The following is a 22,394-nucleotide window of genomic DNA, read 5'->3' on the forward strand; positions in this document are numbered from 1 at the left end:
ACAAGCAGTCCATTTAGATGTTAAGGTATCAGTATTGTTTCAGCCAAGGGAATGAACCCCTAAAGTCATTAACCTTGGATGGCTTGCCTCCTTAGAGGTGAATTTGTCTTTCTGTCTTGTGAACTGTGCTTATGGCCAAGTGATACTTGGCCCACCTGAGAAGAGTTTTGTGGCATGGCAGGGTAAATATACTGAGACTAGTGGTCCAAGGACAACCCTACAATACACTTATCTTAAAGGTGGTCAGGGGAAGAGAAGCCCACAAAGGATATAGAATAGAAGAAGCCAGAGACAGAAGTCTACAAGGAAGTACAGGATCACAGAAAGCAAGGAGACGGAGAAAGTAGTCAGAGGAGAGCAAACCTTTGGGGAGGTTTAGGAAGGAGAAAGAATTTTTCCATTGATTTTCATTTGAGACTTTGTCTCATGGTGTCAGGAAAAGGACAAGTAGGCAAGGGAGAGGACGGGTTGGAGCCAGGCAGGGCCCATGTTCTACACCAGGGGTTGGCACATTTTTTCTGTAAACATCCTGACAGTAACAAGTTAAGGCTTCACACCACAGCAGCCTCTGCTGCAACTAATCAACTCTGCTACCAGAGGGCAAAAGCAGCCACATAGAAATGAGCTTAGCTATGTTTCAATAAGTTTTTCTTACAAAAATAGGCAGGAAAATAAAGTAAAATAAACAGGCAGTGGGCTGAATGCAGTTTGCTGCCAATGACTTTTTTTGTTTTGTTTTGTTTTGTTTTTTGAGACGGACTCTCGCTCTGTTACTCAGGTTGGAATGCAGCGGCATGATTTCGGCTCACAGCAACCTCCGCCTCCTAGGTTCAAGCAATTCTCCTGCCTTAGCCTCCCAAGTAGCTGTAATTACAGGCACCTGCCATCATGCCCAGCTAATTTGTATATTTTTAGTCAAGATAAGGTTTCACCATGTTGGCTAGGCTGGTCTCAAACTCCTGACATCAAGTGATCCCTTGTCTTGACCTTCTAAAGTGCTGCGACTGGAAGCATGAGCCACCGCACCTGGCCTTGACCAATGACTCTAAAGAATCAGTGTACAAATTAACTGGAAGTTGTATAGTGAGTGAGCACAAGACTCAACTCACAGCTCTTAGATGCGAGAAATGTAATCTTATTTTGTAAAATTATATTTAATTCAGTCTCAAGCTCTGGTGGAACCTTTACTTTTTTATTCAGGATCATTCCATTCACCCCCACCAAAATTCTTCTGGGGGTTCGTCTAAGTACCAAGATTAAGGTAGGGTTGTGGAGGGATTGGGCACTGGGGAGTGGCGCTCTGGTCCCAGCTGTGGGGCTGGGTGGGGCATGGTGCCACAGCTGTTGACACAGTCTGAAATCTGTTGGAGTGCTCTTCTATTTGGTCTTCAGTCACCAGTAGGGAAGGTCTCTGTGGTACCATCCTTGGGTCCTGAGCAAACTCCTCCATTACATCTGGTCCTGTCTGTCTCCTTCATTCAACTCAGGCAGGTGGGTTCTGATGTGGCTTCAGTGCTGTGTTGGGATGCCTGGCTGCCCAGAGAACCATGTAGCCATTTCATCTGCTCTGTGTCGTGCTGGCTGCAGGGAACCCTGGGGATTTCTCCAGCTCTACCCAGGACAAGGCACAAGAATCCCCGTCTTCTAGGATGCCAAATGACATGGAGTTTCTATCATCTCTCAATCCACCCATCCTAGGATTCTGTCTGAGGATAGGGAGGTGGGAGGGACAGAGCTCAGGATCTTCTCAGGTACCTAATATGTCTTACCTCTTTGACTTCCTCTTTTGTTGTCTGCTTCCTCCCAACTTGAATAAATTGTATCTAGTCTTTAGGAATTGGAGGCTTAAGTTCTGGTGACTGAAAAACCAAAAATAGGCTCCTTTATGTTCTTTATGTGTTCTCTTGTGAAAACAAATGGAAATTATCCTAGCTTAGTGAATGGAGGAATGAGGAAGGGATGTGAGGAAAACCAGAGGGGAAGGACAGAATAGGGTGGAGTGCCATTGAGAGGACCAATGTCTCATGCCTGCAGGTCTTGTGAGAGCTGCTCCACCAACCTGGTTTCCCCCAACCGACCCGCCACCCACTTCCCCTGTGCATATCTCTTGGATGGCTGCACTCAAAAGATGCAAAGTGAATTTTACTCTGTAACTTTCCATCAAAGGGAGTATGGGATTTGGGGGCAGACAAGCTCACATTGAATCTAGGCTCTGGACTTCTTGGCTGAATAAACAAGTTACTTAATATTTACTGGTTACCATTCAATGAAATAAAAGAAACCAACATTTCAAGCAGAAAGAAATTAATACAGAAGTTGGAAGAGTCAGAGTAGTAGGATCTATGCTAAGTTTCCAGGAGATGCTCAGAGCCACACTGCAGAACTGGCCTGCTGGTTGCTCTTCTGACACAATCAAGAAGTTGGGGACTCAGGAAGCCACCTCAGGACTGCTGGCTTCAGGAAGACACCACCTCAGCTGCCATTTAGGGATCAGAAGTTGCCTTTACTGTAGTCGCTCCAGAGCCGGGGCTTGCCTGCCATATTTGCACCTACAAACAATGAATATCCTGCACCCTGCCTTTCAATACCCTCAAAGCTAGCAACTGGAAGCCAGGATGCTGCCACAGCAAAACTCCACGATCCCGCTTACCAGTAGAAACAGCAGAACAGCTTGCTTCCCCTTTCCAAATGTCTTACAAGGGCATCTCTATGGCAGAGCTTAAATCATATCCACCATGTTAGCTGCAAACGGAGCCTGGGCAAGGTTATATTCTATTTTCCTGCCTCTTTGTTAATAGGATGTGCACTAGACTAGAAGGGAGGTGCAGTAGATGTAAAGCTAGCTAATCCTTAAGACTACACAACACATACTTTCTCTGAGCCTGAAATCTGCAAAATGGGATATGATCTATTTTGCAGGGCATTTGTGTGGATTGTACAAGATTTACATTATATTTTAGAATTTACCAGATCTCCTTCTTTAGGATTTCACTGATGCTCTGTCAGACCTGTGATATTTAAAACAAATACAACACAAGAGAAGTTAAAAAAAAAATCTTAGAAACAGAACAAAGATTAGGGTTCAATTTCCTCATTTCATTGGTCTCTTTATCTGGTTCCATTAAAAATATTTTAACTTGTCTCTGTGTTTTTATTTGTCATTAGTATTTATGGCATCAATGAGAGAAATTATGTTTTTCAATTTTTTTAAGTAATAACTCAGGAACGCGAGCATCACATAGAGTGACAATGACTGCCGCTTTCTCAGCACTAGATTAAATCAAGAGCTTTCTTTTGCCCTCAGTTATCAATGCAGCATATGGAAGTGTGCTAATGTCTGAATGAACTTTTATTCAAACCTCAAACCTCAGCTAACAAAACCAGTCAGCATCTGACTGAAATTCAAATGGCTGCATTTCCAAATAGGTCAGTGTCTGTCACATACATTTCAATGCCAAGAGAATCTACACATATCAGAGAGAGAATAGTAGAATTCTTAAAAGATACAGTCTGCGTAAATGAGTGACCCTACTGCCTTTCTGAATATATGTTTGTATAAGATCATGAACCAGCATTAGACTTGGCTCTGAAGTTTTAAAAAAGCTTCCAAAATTATTGAGACTATTCCAGTATAGAATAGATGTAGTGTTTCCAAAGGATCCTGTGTTTATGGACATTTGTGAAAGCTGAAGAGCCCTGATCTTTACATAAACTAAGATCAAGTGAGGTCTGATTTTATACAATTTAATAATGATCCTAATGAACTCTAGAGGTCAAATTATCTTGGAGTATGATGTAAGATGGGGATCCAAACTATTTCACTCCATTGGAAGCCTTTTGCAGTAAGTGTTATGAAAATCGTGGGAAGAGACGGACCCTTAAGGCAAGCAACATGGATTCCAATCCCAGCTGATTCTCTTCCCACGTGTCCTAAACTACTTAACCTTTCCGAGCTTTAGACTCCTCACCTGTAAGATAAGGACAAGAATGAAGATGATAATAAGGATGAGAAGATGATGGTGATGATGATGATGGTGATGATGATGGTGATGGTCATGGTGATGGTGATGATGGTAATGTTGGTGATGTGGTGATGATGATAGTAATAATCATATTGATAGATAACCTATATCAAGTGATTACTATGTGAGGGACAGTTCTGGGGGTCTTCATATGTACTAATTTGTTTAATTTTCAGGACAGTCTTTTGAAGCAGGTATCTATAGGCTCTAATGAGGGTTACACAAATTGATGTGTATAAAGGACTTAACATGGTTCATCGCAATGGTAAATCCTCAATAATTCCCTGATATTCTTACTGTGATCATTGGGTTATTGTGAATTTTAAAAAATGGGATATTGTTTTTAAAATGTCTAGCTCTGTACCTGGCACTCTTTTTAAAAGTATTTTTAAAAAATTTCAATAGCTTTTGGGGTACAAGCAGTTTCTTGTTACGTGAATGAATTGTATAGTGATGAATTCTGAGATTTTGGTGTACCTGTCACTGAAGTAGTATACATTTTATCCAATATGTAGCTTTTTATTCAACACTTCTCTCCCCTCCCTGCTTCTGAGTCTCCAAAGTCCATTATACATTCTGTATACCTTTGCCTACTCATAGCTTAGCTCCCAGTAATAACATGTGACATTTGGTTTCCCATTCTTAAGTTACTTCACTCAGAATAATGGCCTTCTGCTTCACCCAAGTTAGTGCAAAAGATATTATTTTATTCTTTTTTATGGCTGAATAGCATTCCATGGTATATATATATATACCACATTTTCTTTATCCACTCATTGGTCGATGGGCACTTAGGTTGGTAACATATCTTTGCAATTGTGAATTGGGCTGCAATAAACATACATGTGCATATGTCTTTTTCATATGATGACTTTTTTTTTTTCCTTTGGGTAGATATTCAGTAATGGGATTGCTGGATCGAAGGGTAGAGCTACTTTTAGTTCTTGAAGAAATCTCCCTATGTTTTCCAAAGAGGTTGTACTAATTTACATTCCCACCAACAGTGTTTAAGCATTCCCCTTTCACTACATCCATACCAACATCTATTATTTTTTGATTTTTTAAAAAATGGACATTATTGCAGAAGGTAGTGTCTCATTGTGATTTTAATTTGCATTTCCCCGATGATTAGTGATACTGAGCATGTTCCCATGTGTTTGTTGGCCATTTGTATATCTTCTCTTAAGAAATGTCTGTTTGTGTCATTTGCCCACTTATTGATGAGATTACTTGTTTTTTTCCTTGTTGATTTATTTGAGTTCCTCATAGATTCTGGATACCAGTACTTTGTCGGATGCATAGTTTGCAAATATTTTCTCCCATTCTGTGGATTGTCTGTTTACTGTGATGATTATTTCTTTTGCTGTGCAGAAGCTTTTTAAATCAATCAGGTCCCACTTATTTAATTATTTTTGTTTTTGTTGCATTCACTTTTGGGGTTTTAGTCATGATGTACCTGGCACTCTTATGTGCTCAGTAATCATTAGATGTTATTATTTTGTTGATGAATTCTTACGTGTGATTCCTCTGTTCATCCAGCCTCCCCAGTTTGGGTCATACACTGTTTTCAAAACTCTCCCTCTTCCTATTAATTAGGCCAATTCTTTATTCGGCAAATATTATTAAATACCAACTTGTATGCCGGACTCTATTCTAAGCTTAGGAGATGCCTTGGTGAGCAAACCAGACCAAATTCTTGCCTTCATAGCCACCGTTTGAAGCAAAAGCAGGAAAACAATCCCTGTAACCGAGCTAAAATAGATAAAAAGAGAAAACAGTCAAGCAAACAAAAATATTAAGAAATATAAAATCAATAAAAGAGTATCCAAAAGAATATATAGAAAAATGCAGTGGTAACAAGATGATTTTGGTAGATATTAACTGATATTTCAGGTAAACACATAGGTGATGAGGCAAGACAAACTAAGACAATAAAAACTAGATTGAAACAAGAAAAAATGTTTAAACATATAAGCAATATGTATAAGTAATGATTAAAAGAAAGTTCCTAAAGCATAAATTACTAAATGAGAAAAGTTACAAATCTATACCCAAGAAAAAATGGAAATAGTCATTTAAGCAGCAGTTTGGAGGTGAAGGGTTTTGCCCCACAGAGCAAAGGAATCCACATGGGCTCAGGCAGCTACAAGTAGCAGGAGGCACTTCCTAGTGCTGGAATTCACCTGTTAGGAACCCGGCACACCCCAAGGAACCCCAGGGAAGATGCTGGGGAGCAGGTGCTGGTCACTGTGAGCCACCAGCTTCTGGGGGTTTGTCTACCTGGCACTTTAAATGGTCATTGACGATATGCAAAGCCAAGCTCCAGCAGAGGATCGTAACCCCTGTCCTCATCCTCTCAGCAGACACCCAGTAGGTCTGATGGTGTCAGTGGGTTTTTGTTTTCTGCTCCTTTAGACTCCTTCATCACTTAATAAGCATTTTGTCAAAGCAATGAGTGTACATGATTCCAAAGTAAAATGGTAAGAAGGGTATATCATTAGGAAAAGGGCCCACCCCTACCCTCTCCACCTGCTCCTAGAGGCAACCCCTAAGAACCACTTCAGTTTTCTTTGCTTTTCGTATTTTGTTGTTTCTTTTTTTGTTGTGTGGATAGTCTTTATTTACTTCTGTAGTACCATCTTCCCTCCCAACAAACATGGAAGAAAAAAAAGAAGCGCCTGGTGAGAAGAAATGCCCCGGGGGACACACCTCTCCAATCTCTGCAGTTTTGAAGAGGGAATGTTGAGGTGGAAGGCTTGGAGATATGGGGAGAATGGCTGCCCCTTCTCTTGTCTCCCTTGTGGCTCCTGGCAGCCTTTCAAAGCTTAAACTCATAAGTTTTTTGGAGACAGTGCTTTTAAAAGACTTGGAGGTGTGGGATATATGCTTAAATGGAAACGGATTGAGCTATCTCTAAAGCAATTTGCACACCTCCAACTTCCACTGCATAGCGTTCTCTCAGCCCTGCCATGGCTGCCATATGCAGTTCTTGTACAGTCTCTGGAGTCTGGAGGCATTCCATTTGGTCTTATCAATTATCTGCACAGCTACCTCTTTCCTGGTTAGGATGTGTCAGGCCAACTTCATGGTAGCCCAGTTACCCTTGTCGATGGTCTTGATGAACCAGTAGTTGTCCATATGGGTATCCTCAGCAGAGATGCATGAGAGGTCCTGCAGTATTTTGGATGATAGGGATTAGAGTAGAGGTGTTCCAAGGTAGACTCAAATTTGGGAAAAGTTGATGAAAAGCTTGTCCAAATCATCTTAAAAGAATATAACTTCTGGCTGGAAGTTATATTCTGGAAATTACAAGAGATAAACTTCATATATCTCATGTAATTTATTGAAAATTGACCAGGCGCAGTGGCTCACGCCTGTAATCCCAGCACTTTGGCAGGCTGAGACAGGCAGATCACATGGTCAGGAGATCGAGATCATCTGTGTTTACTAAAATAAAAAAAATTAGCTGAACGTGGTGGTGTGTGCCTGTAACCCCAACTACTCAGGAGGCTGAGGCAGGAGAATCATTTGCACCTAGGAGGTGGACGTTGTAATGAGCTAAGATCATGCCTCTACCCTCAAGCCTGGTGACAGAGCGAGACTCTGTCAAAAAAAAAAAAAAGAAAAGAAAGAAAAAAGAATATAACTTTCAAAGTCCACCTGATGACCTAATTTTTACAATCGAATCAAAACACAATGCCAGAGAAAAAATAAAAATAAACAAAAACAAATGCTAACACACTAAATTTAAAAAGAAAAATGAGAAAAAGAGATATGAATATGTAAGTTTCCTTTCTCATAATGTCTTTGTGTAGTTTTGGTATTAGGGTAATGCTGGCCTCATAAAATAAGTTAGAAAGTGTTCCCTCTGCTTCTATTTTCTGAAAGAGATTGTACAGAATTGATATCATTTCTTTTTTAAATGTTGGACAGAATAAACCAGTGAAACCATCTGGGCCTTTTGCTTTCTGTTTTAGGTTATTAATTATTGATTCAACTTCTTTAAGTATAGTCCTATTTTGATGATTAATTTCTCCTTGTTGAGTTTTGGTAGGGTATATCTTTCCTGGAATTTCATCTGAGTTATCAACTTTGCAGGCTTAGAGTTGTTCATTTTTGTTTGTTTGTTTGTTTGTTTTTTTGAGATGCAGTCTCACTTTGTTGCCCAGGCTGGAGTGCAGTGGTGCAATCTCGGCTCATTGCAACCTCCTCCACCTACCAGGTTTAAGCAATTCCCCTGCCTCAGCCTCCCGAGTAGCTGGGACTATAGGTGCATGCCACCGCATACGGCTAATTTTTTGTATTTTAGTAGAGATGGGGTTTCACCATGTTGACCAGTATGTCTTGATCTCCTGACCTCGTGATTTACCCACCTCAGCTTCCCAAAGTGCTGGGATTACAGGTGTGAGTCACCGCGTCTGGCCCTATTTTCCTTTTAATGTCCATGGGATTAGTAACGATGGGCCTCTCCTTCATTTCTGATATTGGCAATTTGTGCCTTCTCTCTCTCTTTTTTCTTGGTTAGTCTTGCTGGAGATTTATTACTTTTATAGATATATTTTATTGAATCTATTAATTTTTATTGATCTATTTAAAAAAACAGGCTTTTGACTTTTCTTTGTCATTTTCCTGCTTTCAATTTCATTGATCTCTGCTGTAACTTTTACCTTTTTTTTTTTTTCTCATTTTGGATTTAATTTTTTCTTTTCTAGTTTCCTAAAGTGAAAGCCTAGATTATTGATTTTAGATCTTAATCAATATATGCACTTTAATGCCATAAATTTCTCTGTAAACACTGCTTTTGACACATCCCATAAATTTTGATAAATTGTATTTTCATTTCCATTTAGTTCATTTTCAGTTAGTTCTTTAGGTAGTCACCTCTATGTCTTCTATTTGCATTATGCATAACCCTTCAGAAATCCTCTGTGATTTGAACTGGTAGGACTAGGTGTAAGACATGTTATATTACTATATTTCTCTAAATCAGATTTAATCTCTTCTAAGCTCATAACTCTCCCTGCTAATGTGAAATTCATTTGGTCTATATTTGAGAATACTCCTTCCTCCAGGATCATTCACACACCTCAGGATTGTGTCCAACTTTGAACTGATCCCTTGAAAGTGAACAACTTAAGTTGCCTAAGTATAAATACAGCATATGTACCCATATTTAAATGATATAATGATAATAGTGGATCAACTTGGAATTGATCCCTTGAAAGTGAAATTAGCCACAGTCCAGCATGGACATCTCATCCCAGGGTTTTCAGGCCATGATTCTCAGTATCTTCCTGGTCCTCATCTCAGAGCTGTATCCGTCACCCCTCTAAGGGCTCTTTATTAGTGCTGGTTCAATATTCACAGAATCTATCAGACGCATCCCATTCCCAGGCTCTGGGAAAGTTTTCCAAACCCCTTTCTAGTTAAGCTTCCGGTTCCCCCAATTCTACAAGCATTGATCTCCATCTCCAGTATCTTTGAGATGATCCAATACAACATTTTAAATTAGAGGTTGAAAAAAAAAATCCTATGTGAGAGTTATCTTTATTTAGAGAGAAAGATTGCAGCTTTTGTCCCAGCATGTGAACAAGAGTTTCTGCCCTCTTGGGATGGAAAAGAAAATGAAAAAGCATTAGGAACAGGAACAAAGCACACATAAATAACTTTATCAGTTATTATTTCATCTTAATGCTCCTACAATTATTGCAAAACACTCATTTATGAACTCAAATTGGGGAAGGTAACAATTCTGTTGTGAGCTGGGCACTTGCCATGCTGTGTGAAACATGGGGAGATTTATGTCTCAAGAAAATTTTTTTTAAATGTAAACTTCCTACTAAAAAGACAGGATAAGATGGTTAAGAGCACAAAGTAAGCTGGACATGGTGGCTCATGCCTGTAATCCCAGCACTTTGGGAGACTGAGACAGGAAGATTGCTTGAGACCAGGAGTTTGAGATGAGTCTGGGCAACAGAGTGAGACCCAGTCTCTACAAAAAATTTAAAAATTATTAATAGCTGGGCATAGTGGTGCATACCCGTAGTCCCAGCTACTCAGGAGGCTGAGATGAGAAGATCGCTTGAGCCCAGGAGTTTCAGGCTGCAGTGAGCTATGATTGCACTATGCATTTCACCCTGGGCGACAGAGCAAGACCTTGTCTAAAAAAATAAAAAATAAAAAGAGCACAGAATGTGAGCCCATCAAGGTTTAAATCTGAACTCTACCATTTGCTTTCTGCTGGACCTTGAGCAAATTAACTTCTTCGTAACTCAGTCTCCTCTTTGGTAAGAAAGAGATAATAATAGCATCTGCCTCACTGGATTGTTATGAATAGGAAATGAACTACCATTTACCATTTTAGAACAGTGTCTGGCACAAAATAAGTTCTATATAAGTGGAGACAGACCTAGAAACGATTTCTCTTTAGGTCATCTTATATGGAAAGATCTCTAGCTACTCACCTCTGTGGGTTTGCTGCTATTTTAAAAGCTTGCAGACCCTTAAAGTTTGACAACATCACTCATTATTTTATTGATTGCAAAGTAATGGGTAGCCTAGTATCAGTGGCTACCAGTATCAGCCACTGGAGTCTGGTGTGTGGATGTGTATGTACATGTGTGTATGACTTGAGAATAGGGTGTGGTATGTGGCTTCCGCCTGTATAAAGAATCATGAGAATTGCTTGAACCCAGTGAGCTGAGATTGTACCACTGCACTTCAGCCTGGGTGACAGAGCGAGACTTCATCTCAGAAAAAAAAAGAAGAGAAAAGCAGAGTGTGCAATATTCTGCAGAATTGAGTAATGCATGTAGAAATACCATCCTCTAGCTATTTGCTTGCTACCCCAGGGATCCCACTGGTGCTACACATTCCCCAGATGGCAATGCCAACCCTGTCTACTCATCCTGTATTACCAGCAAGTCTCTGTTCCTCAGTGAATTTCCTTTCCATTCATTTTCAAATGACTTTTCTGATATGAGCATTGTTGAATATGCACAAGAAAGAGCAAGACAGAGGCAGAGGTATGTGTATGGATAGATTTGCATAAGCACAAATACAGTATATGTACCCATATTTAAATGATATAATGATAATATTGTGTTGCTATCTCAGAGTGAAAGCTAATTAATTCAGCTATTGAGATGATAATGATTTCTTTTTCAGTTAATACCAGAGTCAATAAACCCTGCAGAATGGTTCTACGCACGGCACCATTCCTTTGACTCATCTTGGAAGAAAGATCTGTTAACTATTAAGCTGTCTGTCAGTATCTATGACAGTTTTAAAGGAAATCATTCCTGGGAGGGGCAGAAGATTATTAGTAGGAGGACTGACTCATGTAGGCTCAAGTGGACATTGAGGTCATGATTTGGCATCAGGAAAAAAAGTCCTCTTTTTGCTTTTAGTCTTTTAAAATGCACGCTTTGGTATTTGCTCTCTCAATATCAACACTTATCTGTAGCACAAAGTCTTTTTTTAGACTTTATTTGGTTGGATTTGACATTTAGGAAAATGTTAAGATCTTTCCTACTGAAATTTACACCAGCTGACAAATTCACAAGCAAGTCCATGACTTTCTTAACCTTGACAGCTCTAACTTTTCCTTAAGCCTCTGTTTTTATATTTCATGAGTTACCAACCTGATGTTGTCTCTGTTTCCTCCTTTCTATTCTATCCCACTTCAGTTCAGGCATTGGTTGCCTCTCAGTTGTATTATGGCAATAGTCTCCTGTCTCTAATACCCATTCCACGTTTCTTCACCTTGCTCTGAGGAGCTTCCCAACATACAGGTTAGGTCATACTCTCCCCTGTCAAAGCCGTTAATGGTGTCTCTCTTTCAATATGGCAAAGACTCAACTTCTGTGCCTTGCATTCAAGGACACGTACTCACATTCTGCTCCTACTACCACTGCTTACCATCTCCCACTAGTTCTCTCTGCACTCTACCCTACCACCACCAAGATGGAGTATCTACCCTTTTTTGGAATTTTCATAACACCCGTGTTTGCTCATTTTTCTGAATGTCTTTCCTCTCTCATGGGCTATGTTTCTAAAGCCTTACTTATTCTTTAAGGCCCAGATCAAATTCTATTTCCTTCACAGACCCTTCCCTGATTCTGTCTGGCTACTCTGAATTAATCAGGATCACTCCCAGTCTACACAATGTGCTTGACTTCTAGCAGTTGGGAAATCATCATATTATACTTACCTTGTTAGAACAATTTTTAAGTGTCCTCTGTTGGAAAATTGTCATAAGAAATATGCAGCTCTACATGGGTGCGATGCAATTGCTGCCTCTCCTCCTCAAATGTGGCACAACGTTTACAAGGATATGGTATGGACCTGCTTCTATATTCCAATAATTTATTATTTGTTGACTATATTACCACTCATATTATGTATTATGCTGTAAATTTACTTCTGTTTATTCCAATTAAGTATGCAACTCTAAAGACAAGGAATGTCTTATTCATCTTGGTATTTCCCAGGTCAGAGAATGCAGCTTTCAGATAGTTGGTACTTAACAGTAAATTATTTTACTCTTTTGTGATCCAAGGGTGGCATTTGTAATGTAGTAGTTAAGAGTACAGGCTTTAGTGCACGACTGCCTGCGTTTGAACCTTCCTGGCCGACAACTAACCATGTGATCATGGCCAAGGTACTTAAACTCTCTGTACCTTTTTTTCTTCATCTATAATATGGGGACAAATAATGCTATCTTCATCATAAAATTGATGTGAGAATTAAATCAGTAAATGAAGGTAAAGTAGTTCAAACAATAGCAACTAAGTGCTTAATAAATATTAGATATTATTCCAACAGTCTGTTAAAATCTCAATTTTGACAGAGGCATGAAGACACTAGAGTTTACATTCCAAGGTGAGCCCATCTGGCAGAAATTTCACAGTGGATATTCAATATTCAAGAACCAGTTAAACATTTCACTTATTTTGAGGAAATGAAGAGATCAGGAGTTGGAAATTGTAAGAGGTCTTGTAAAGATTTTGGAGCATATGACTAGCGTACTGTGTGAATCTTACATCCCTACTGCAAAGGAGAGTGTTGGAACTGGGAGTGTCTATCCCTCAGGCCGCCACTGGAACGTGTAGTAACTTTGTGAGAATTGGAAAATGGTTTCTCCTCTTGCTTCCAAAATATATACTAAAGGAGGTCCTGTTGCCCCAAGCCCAAAGAAAGAGTCTTCAAGACGATCACTTGAGTAGGTTGGCATGTATCCCCTGAAGCTGACAGACATGGGGACTTTGTGTCTGATTTTCACCTGAGAAGTTGAAAGGCAGAAAGCCAGGTGGCTGACTGCTAATGGATAAGTGGGAGAGATTTCTCTGCTCCACAGAGATTGTTAGATCAGAGAAAGCCATTATGGGGTTATCATAAGTCCATGTCAAAAGAACCACATGGAGTCACCTCCGTGTAAAAACTGTGGAGTGAATTGCCAAATTACTAGATGCTGAAGGGGACCACATACCATAGGCTAGACTAGAGACGTATTTGCCCTTATCAAAAAAGTTCAGATGAGGCCAGGTACGGTGGCTCATGCCTGTAATCCCAGTACTGTGGGAGGCTGAGGTGGGCAGATCTTTGAGATGAACCTGGCCAACATGGTGAAACCCCATCTCCACTAAAAATACAAAAATTAGCTGGGCATGGTAGGTGGCGCCTGTCATCCCAGCTGCTCCAGAGGCTGAGGCAAGAATATCACTTGAACCTGGGAGGTGGAGGCTGCATGAGCCAAGATTGTGCCACTGCACTCCAGCATGGGCGACAGAGCAAGACTCTGTCTCAAAAAAAAAAAAAAATGTTCTAAAGGACCCAACCTAATGGAGAAAGAGTCAACTTTGAAAACTTGCTATGCACAAACCAGTTGATGGCAATACTACGCAAGTAAGCGCCTTCCTGTCATTTTTTCTCTTATCTCTCATAGTCCTCTCAATATGCAACACTTTCTCCTCAACTCTGTAAGTGTCAGGAACTATGGTTAGTCAGATGGAGGAAAAAGCAGAAATTGGGGAAATGCAGAAGCAGAGCTGAAGCCAGTTACCTCCCTTCTTCACTCTAGGCATCTTACCTGTTAACAGCCTGCTATGCCTTCTCGGGGGAGATGTGTGCTTTTAGCTCAAGGTTGGCATTTTTATTATTAGGCCAGGATGGCATATTAAGTACTGAATTGAAACCTTCAGTGCAATTTTCTCCTTGAATGCCTGGTTAACAGCAACTCACTTTCCAAAACTTAGCTCAATGCTCACTTCCTGTCCTGACCTCTTCACCCCAAACTGAGGAGTCTGTATGTTTGCTTTGCCACAGTGCAGCTTTTAGAGCCCATGCAACATGTAATTTCACTTGTTTAGCTGTTTGTGTGTCTTTGTCCTCAGCCAGGCTTAAAACTCTTGTTTGACTTTGTACCGTCAACACTTAGCACTCATTGGCATAGAATTATCCCTCCAGTAAAGATCTATGAAAGCAATTTATCTTAGAAAACAAATTCACATTTTTTAAGAGAGGCTATAATTCAAACTTGTCTTTATTTCTGAGAGATAAATTAAAAACAGCAGCCTCCTCGACAACACAGTGTCATATAAAGTATTTGTCACTGGTATGCTCAAAGATGACCTGGGTGCTCCCTAGCAGTTTGTGAGAAAATGTCCTGACATCTCCCAATCCAAACGTGCTTTTTTTCCTGAGAAGCTGTAAGAGGGCTTTTTATACTTTTCAGTGATTTCCCCACAGGTTTCTTCAGGAGAAGCATTACCAAAAACGCTGTGTACAAGTGTAAAAACGGGGGCAACTGTGTGATGGATATGTACATGCGAAGAAAGTGTCAAGAGTGTCGACTAAGGAAATGCAAAGAGATGGGAATGTTGGCTGAATGTATGTATACAGGTATCCACTTCAAGCAATTACATTTCACTAAAAATCTCTTAAGGAGACAGATGTCAGGTAACTCATCACGAGAGTGCTACTTCACATATTAAAGAAGGAATCTAGTAAGCCATCTAAGTTCTTGAAAAGGGTAATGAACCACTGAAATTGTCTGAACTGTCAACTAAAGAGCATTTTAGTCACGCAAAAGAAACGCCTGTTTTCTTTGTTGTTGCTGTTCTTTGTTGCAGTGAACTATACTTGGACCCTAGTGGCATTAACATTCTGTTAAAATAACATGCTTTAATGAGCTACAAAGAATGACAGTCTAAATATTTCCTCTAAATTTGATTTTAATATACTTTTTATTTATTGCTTAATTAACATACAGATTCACTGTTGTAGAAAAAAATAAGAATGCTTTATAAGGTATAACCGCATCTGAATTGTCTAAATAGAGTTTTAAACCAAGTCATTTTATTAAGAATCTGTCTTCTCTTAGTGCAGTTTTGAACCAATTTGTATAGGTTTACACCGGAAATTAACTACTCCCAGTTTTAATATAATTTTGTCCTTCTATCTGATAACGAGACACTGTATTAACTGCTGGCTTTGTGAGGAACTGTAATCTTCATCAAAAATTGGAATGCATGCGAGTATATAACATAATTAATTTTTCATTCTGCAAAAATTCTACAGACCACTCAGATTCTGAGATATGTCCTGTTTCTCCTCAAAACACAAATAGACAAACAAATGTCACCAAGGGGATGATAGCATTCAGGCAGGGAATGCCACATGAAATAAAAGCCTTTAGAAGGTGACTCCAATTCTATTGTTACCAAATTGTACGGGCAACTGGGATGGACCCAGGGAAATAATGCGTCCAGGTGGGGGGAAAATAGGTCTGTGTAAATAATCCAGTTGTGGGTGGATGAAAGTTTTATAGTAGCTGATCACAATCTCATCTTAGCATACATGAAACAAGAGCCTGCAATAGGGGCTGCTGCTGGAATCCAATCTTGCAATGGAAACACTTACTCTGACCCTATACAGCTCATATTGCTTATCACTTAAATATGAACTTGTTCCAACTGGAGCTTTGAGGACATTCTGCATGAAGCCACAGGTAGCAGTCTATATTTACAGACACAAGCTTGTACAGTAACTGATGCAGATATTTTATGGTTCTATAAAATAAATTCCCTGTACAAAGAAATTCCTGGAACTTAGTTTTATTGGCATTGAGAGAAGAGTAAGGACATTAAATGGGATGAAGGGAAGATTGTTTTACATTATTTTTTATAGCTCTCTTTAAGTGTAAATCAATGAGGTTGATTGTATGATCATTCAGACAGTTTTTAAAGTCAACTTGGGTTATTTTTATTTTTAACTATATTCTCAAGAATTGGCACTGTTCTGAAAATTAACAGGATTAAACAATTTTCCCTAAAGGATGTTAACATTTGTTTTCTCAATAAGTTTATGTGTGCTTAATGTGAAATTCAATATCCTTCTTGTGGTACAGTATGTAAACATGGCTGAAAATAATATTAATGGGATGTTTTAAAACACAAACTTTCAAGGTCCCCTAGGGCAGGACCAGGGAGAGTGTCATTCACCTTTTCATTGACTGAATACCTTGCATTTGTACAATGCTTTCATATCACAAGTTCTTTATATAAAGCCCATTTAAAAACATGACCTGATTGCATTTAATCTACACAAAACTCTATGAGGTAGATATTATTCTCATTTTACACGAGGAAACTGAGACTCACGGACGTTAAACTACATGTTCAAGGTTAAGTTTCAAACCTTGACCTTCTCTTTTTAAAATGCATAAAGGGCTAGAACTGATTTTATGCCATTGCATAGGGGATCTTCTGGGCCAGGTAATATCAGTGGTTTTATGACCACACACCCAATAGTACTTTCTGTGATTGATGAAGTCTCTGTGTTTATTTTTTTAGGCTTGTTAACTGAAATTCAGTGTAAATCTAAACGACTGAGAAAAAATGTGAAGCAGCATGCAGATCAGACCACGAATGAAGACGGTGAAGGTCGTGACTTACGACAAGTGACCTCAACAACAAAGTCATGCAGGGTAATAATATGCAATGGTGTCTGCCAAGACTGGCAGGAAGTGAGTTTCTAGGTACATAGTGAGCTGACCAGGAGACGTTCAAATTAAAGCCACAGGCACAGCAAAACTTCTAGTCCAATTGTTCATTAAAATGGATTCCTAATACATGCTTTGATGTAAATGTTCAAATAATAGCAGTGCATAAACTAAAAAGTGAAAGTTTTCCTTCTCTTTGACTTCATTCCAGTCCTAATACCTACTGTTTTCCAGCAGGAATTATTTGGTGTATCAAATGGATTTTTTCCAACCGAGTTTGGATGACCATTGTTTCTCTCTCTTTGAGAAGAAAGGCTCAAACTGGGAAGGATGTGGTCTCAGTAGAGGTTGTGGATTAGTCCTTATAAATGTATAAAACAGAATGAATACAATACACATCTGTGGACCAGTAGAGAAAAGTCCTACCCACTGAGGTCACAAATTTTTCAAGAAATCCATTGAGCAACTTAGGACAAAATAGGGAACAGCCTCCAAGATGTTTAGTCAAACACATTGTGATAATGCACAGAACATTTGATGGAATGTTCTTCTGTTATTAGCTGAAAAACTAATAAGATATGATTGTTCAAACCATACCCTTCTCAATATTTATTACATTATTGACAAAGAAAACTTTATCCATATTTAGTTTTACAAGTATGTAATTTTGTATTTATTTAAGAAAAATATTTTATATAAAAGCATTATTTTGCTATAGTGATTTATCAGCACTTTGGTATAAGAAAGCAAAGAGTTGACAAAATTATTCACATTCTTCAAAAGATGCTGTAGAGGGAGAAAGAGATGTTTGGGGTCTGAATTGTCCAGATTGTTGACTCTCTATTTTAGAGGTTGACAAACTTTTTTCTTTAAAGGGTTTTGGCCACATGGTCTCTACAACAACTACTCAACTCTGCCCCTTTAGTGCAAAAGTAGCATAGACAATATACAAACAAATAAGTGTAACTGTGTTTCAATAAAACTTTATAAAATCCAATAGATTTGGTCCATGGGCTGTAGTTTGTTGGTCCCTTCTCTACATGAATACTCTTGGATGACTTCTCCAGGTGGAATTCATGTACAATACTATATGAATGTAGTATCCATAGTAGTCATACTATATGAGAACTTTTCATTGGTTATAATTAAAGCTTGAACTTTAAGTGACTTTCAACATAAATGAGCTCAATAGTCTTCATATCTGGACTATTATTTACTCCTGAGAAATATACAAGTGGAATATTTTATTATCACTATTTTACATATAGGAAAATTTAGTGAAATGTGAGATGGCATGCCCAAGGATTCTGAGAAAGAAATTATACACTATATTAGAGCTCATATTTTCTGCTGTATTTATGGATTTTTTTTTCAGTAATTTCTGCTATTATGTCCCTCCTGATGAATGCACACATAGAAAGAAGGCTTTATTCACACCTTCCCTAACACCTTTTATTTTCTTGCCAGTGTAGGAGAAAACTGAACTCACCCCAGATCAACAGAATCTTCTACATTATATTATGGATTCATATAGCAAACAGAGGATGCCTCAGGAAATAACAAATAAAATTGTATGTATAATATCTGAAAATATGTGGGTTTAAAGTTAATATTTTCTGGAGCTCTTATTGCCTTGGAGATACAATTTATATGTGAATATGTAACTTTGAAATGATTAGAGCTGAGAATTCTTTTAAACTCTTAGGAATATTAAACAATTCAAGAGGAAGTCTCCTATCTATCTTGATAATGATAATTGCTCTCCAAAGATCTGAGAAATAGTAAGATGGGTTTTCAAATTTTAGCATCTAAACTTTGTTTTTCTTTAGTCTAATGGTTTTATATTAATTATTGTTTTCTTATCTACTTATTAATCATTTGTGTTTTTTTCCTTAAAATTTAGTTAAAAGAAGAATTCAATGCAGAAGAAAATTTTCTCATTTTAACGGAAATGGCAACCAATCATGTACAAGTTCTTGTAGAATTCACAAAAAAGCTGCCAGGTATTTTATAATAAAAGTTAATATTTATCAAGAGTTTAAATATTTGTCACAGATTAGATTATCTATTTTACATACAGTGTTTTGTTGAATTTTCAAAACATGCCTGTGAGATCAGATCTCTTTTCAGGATTATTTTGCCAAGTATTTTCACATGTACTTATTTCGCTGCTATACTCTGCAATAGTCTTGTGACATTGAGACAGGCAGGTCTCTTCTTTGTAAGATGAAAACCATCTCATGTCTGATTTAAATTAACGTGTCTAATTACTACAGACATAAGATGTTAGAACTGGAAAGGTTACTTAAGATAATTTATAATAGTTCTTCCAAATCAATAGATTAAAAATTGAAACTTTGCAAAGTCATCATTCACTCATTTATTCCTTCAATAAGAAGTTGTTGATTCCTACTCTATACTAAGTGCCTAGCTATTACCTCCAGGGAGAGTGGTTAAAGGTGATAATAATAATAATAGTAGTAAATACACATACATACACATACACATGAAGTGCTGTATGAACAGAGAGGAACTGGTTGCTAATTGTGTCTATGAAAGATGGAGTGACTTCAGGGAGAGTCATATTTGAGTTGAGTCTAAAAGAAAAAGAAGTTTTCCAGTTGGCATGGAGAAGGGGCATTCCAAGTTGAGAGACCTGCTTGTATTTTTGTTTTTGTTTTGATTTGGTTTTTTGAGCTGGAGTCTCACTCTGTTGCCCAGGCTGAAGTGCAATGGCATGATCTCTGTCATTGCAACCTCCACTTCCCAGGTTCAAGCAATTCTCCTGTCTCAGTCTGCCGAGTAGCCGGGACTACAGGAACATGCCATCATGCCCAGCTAATTTTTGTATTTTTAGTAGAGACAGGGTTTCACCATATTGGCCAGGCTGGTCTCGAACTCCTGACTTCAGGTGATCTGCCTGCCTTGACCTCCCTAAGTGCTAGGATTACAGGCCTGAGCAACCATGCCTGGCCAAGAGATCTGTTTGTTAAACTGCACTGAGGCATGAACAAGAATAGGATTATTTGAGATGGAAGAGAAAATTCAGTATGGTTGTAGCATAGTGTCTGTGGTGGGCTCCTAGATTAGACAATAAGGTAAAGTTGGTACCAGACTGATAAAGGCCTAACTAAGGAATTTAATCTGTGCCCCTGGACAGTATAGAGATTTTGGTGGGTTTTTTTTTTTTTTTAACATAGGGAAATGATGAAATTTTTGTATACAGAAATGACTTAATCAGGTTTATATAAGATGAATTTGAATGGAAATGGCCTGGGGCAGGGAAGATCAGGTAGTATGCTACTGCACAAGTCCAGGCAATAGGGCTTGAAATAAAGTAATAGCAATGGGGAAGAGAAGAGGAAACAAAAGGAAGAAAGATTCAAAAAATGATAGGGCTTGAGGAACAGCTATATATGTAAGTTGAGAGAGAGGGACTTACTTGTCCACAGTCATTCTGATGGTGTCAGTATAGAAACTAGAATGTGGGCGTCTTCTTATATCTCAGCCTCATATTCCTTTTGCCACATTATTAATGCTATCTAAGCTAATGGGTTTCAGTTGTTTTAGCGTTTATAAAAGTGTTGGTGTATTGAAATCCCATGGTCTAGAAAAGTATAATCAATACCTTGTATAGCAGCATAATACTATTATATTAAATTACAAAGGATAACTTCTGACATAGGATTTTAATTAAACATGTTAATTTGCCTTCTTTTTGCCAGCATTATGCTATTATTTTATTAAATGTGTCACAGATAGGCATAGGCCTGCATAAAACTCATAAAGTGTGAGGAGAAAGTTCTATCATTGAAACACTAATATGCTGTCACTGCTTTATTAAAAATGAAAGAGGAATTTAATTTACTGCATGCTAATTAAGCTGAAGGCAATCTCAATAAAAAAATTGGATTATATCAGCATAAAAACTGCAGGGGAAAGAACTGGAAAAGGGAGATGTTTTGGTTATTTATGGGAAAATATTTTTTCAGTTCTAATGGTCAGTTGGTCTTGAATCAAGAAATAATTGAAGACAAATAAAAACCTTATTCATAAGAAGGTAGGTTATCTGAAAGCAATAACAATAGCTTAGCATCTCTTAATTCTTAGTGCCTAGCCTAGTTCCTGAGGGAGGGAGTACAATTAGTGTATTCAATGAGTAAAGCAGAAGGAAAAAATCTAAAATATGGAAGGAAATACAAGGCAAAAAACCCTTGAGAAGGAAAAAATGATAGTAATTACAGAGATAGCATTATTATAAGTAGTAATATTAGTGATATAATACCAATACTGAAGGGATATTTTGTGAAAAACTGAACTGAGTCATTCCATTCAGTGTTCTTTGAGCACAGCATGTACCAGGCACTGTCCAGGGTGCTAAGGGGAATAAGGCAGGGCCCCTTTCCTCAAAGAAGCTCTTAGATTCTCTAGGATGGTGGCTCAATCCTTAGCGTTGCTCTCTTCTCTATACACTCTTTGCTATTTAGTTCTTTTCTAAGCCATTTAGGCCCTGATGGTGTTATCTCTATTCATGTGAGCGTGTGTGCTTTCATGCACATGAGCCTGTATTTTGTTTCCCATTCATTCATTCAATCTGTCAATTATCCAACACATAATTCCTAGGTACCTATTATGTATCAGAACTGGGGATACAAAAGTAAACAAAACGAAACAAAGCCTCTGCCCCACAAGAACTGTACACTCCAGTAGAGGTGGCAGACAATTAACAAATAAGCAAATAAATCTATAATATCATCTCAGGTGGTGATAAGTTCTATAAACTAAAATAAAGCAGGTAGGGACTAGTAGTGCTGGGGAGTGTATTTTAGATTGGGGAATGCTGGAACAGAGGCTTGATTGCAGGATTGAGTGGGGCATGGGACATGGGAATATCTGGGAAGAACATTCATCTCTGAGGCAAAAACAGGCTTGTGTGCTCACAGCAGGGCCAGGGGGTCAGTGTGGCTAGAACACAAAGAGTAGAGGGAATGAGGAGTAGAAAATGAGTTCAGAAAGGCTGATGGGACTGTACCATATAAGCCTATATAAGGACTTTGAATTTTCCAGGCAGTGTTATATTCCATCAGGTTGGCAATTCTTCCCATATTTTTCTGATTTTCCTCCACTGTGTTTTGCAGTACTGAGTTCAGAGCAGGTATATCAACATGACTTTGACTGGCTTTTTTTTGTCGAGGTGGGGGGTGGGTATACTACCCATTCTTTAGATTGACTAAAGACTCATGAGCTAGCCAAATAATCTGGGTGCATATAAAGTTTTTTTCCTGGCTTGTAGATGCTTCTAAACTGCAGAGTTGACCCTGTCACATCAGATGTGATTAACATAATGGCTCTAAGAAAATCTGCTTGTG

At 38.5% G+C, this 22,394-nt stretch overlaps 1 protein-coding gene across 6 annotated transcripts in view; it reads left to right on the plus strand.

Annotated features, from left to right (window-relative positions):
• The window catches only part of NR1H4 (nuclear receptor subfamily 1 group H member 4), an 86,742-nt gene that overhangs the window by 43,211 nt on the left and 21,137 nt on the right, over nt 1–22,394 (plus strand). For 4 of the 6 annotated variants that reach the window (XM_032298909.1, XM_032298913.1, XM_032298918.1 and 1 more), the window contains 4 exons: nt 14,772–14,924; nt 16,877–17,010; nt 18,498–18,596; nt 18,929–19,028. In XM_032298909.1, coding sequence (XP_032154800.1) covers nt 14,772–14,924; nt 16,877–17,010; nt 18,498–18,596; nt 18,929–19,028 — 486 coding nt within the window. The remainder of the gene's footprint in view (nt 1–14,771; nt 14,925–16,876; nt 17,011–18,497; nt 18,597–18,928; nt 19,029–22,394) is intronic. The other 2 variants (XM_032298916.1, XM_032298907.1) reach the window with 1 other exon arrangement.

The sequence above is a fragment of the Sapajus apella genome, unplaced genomic scaffold (genome assembly GCF_009761245.1).
Source record: "Sapajus apella isolate SASKATOON/1434 unplaced genomic scaffold, GSC_monkey_1.0 scaffold2, whole genome shotgun sequence".
Classification (NCBI taxonomy): Eukaryota; Metazoa; Chordata; class Mammalia; order Primates; family Cebidae; genus Sapajus; species Sapajus apella.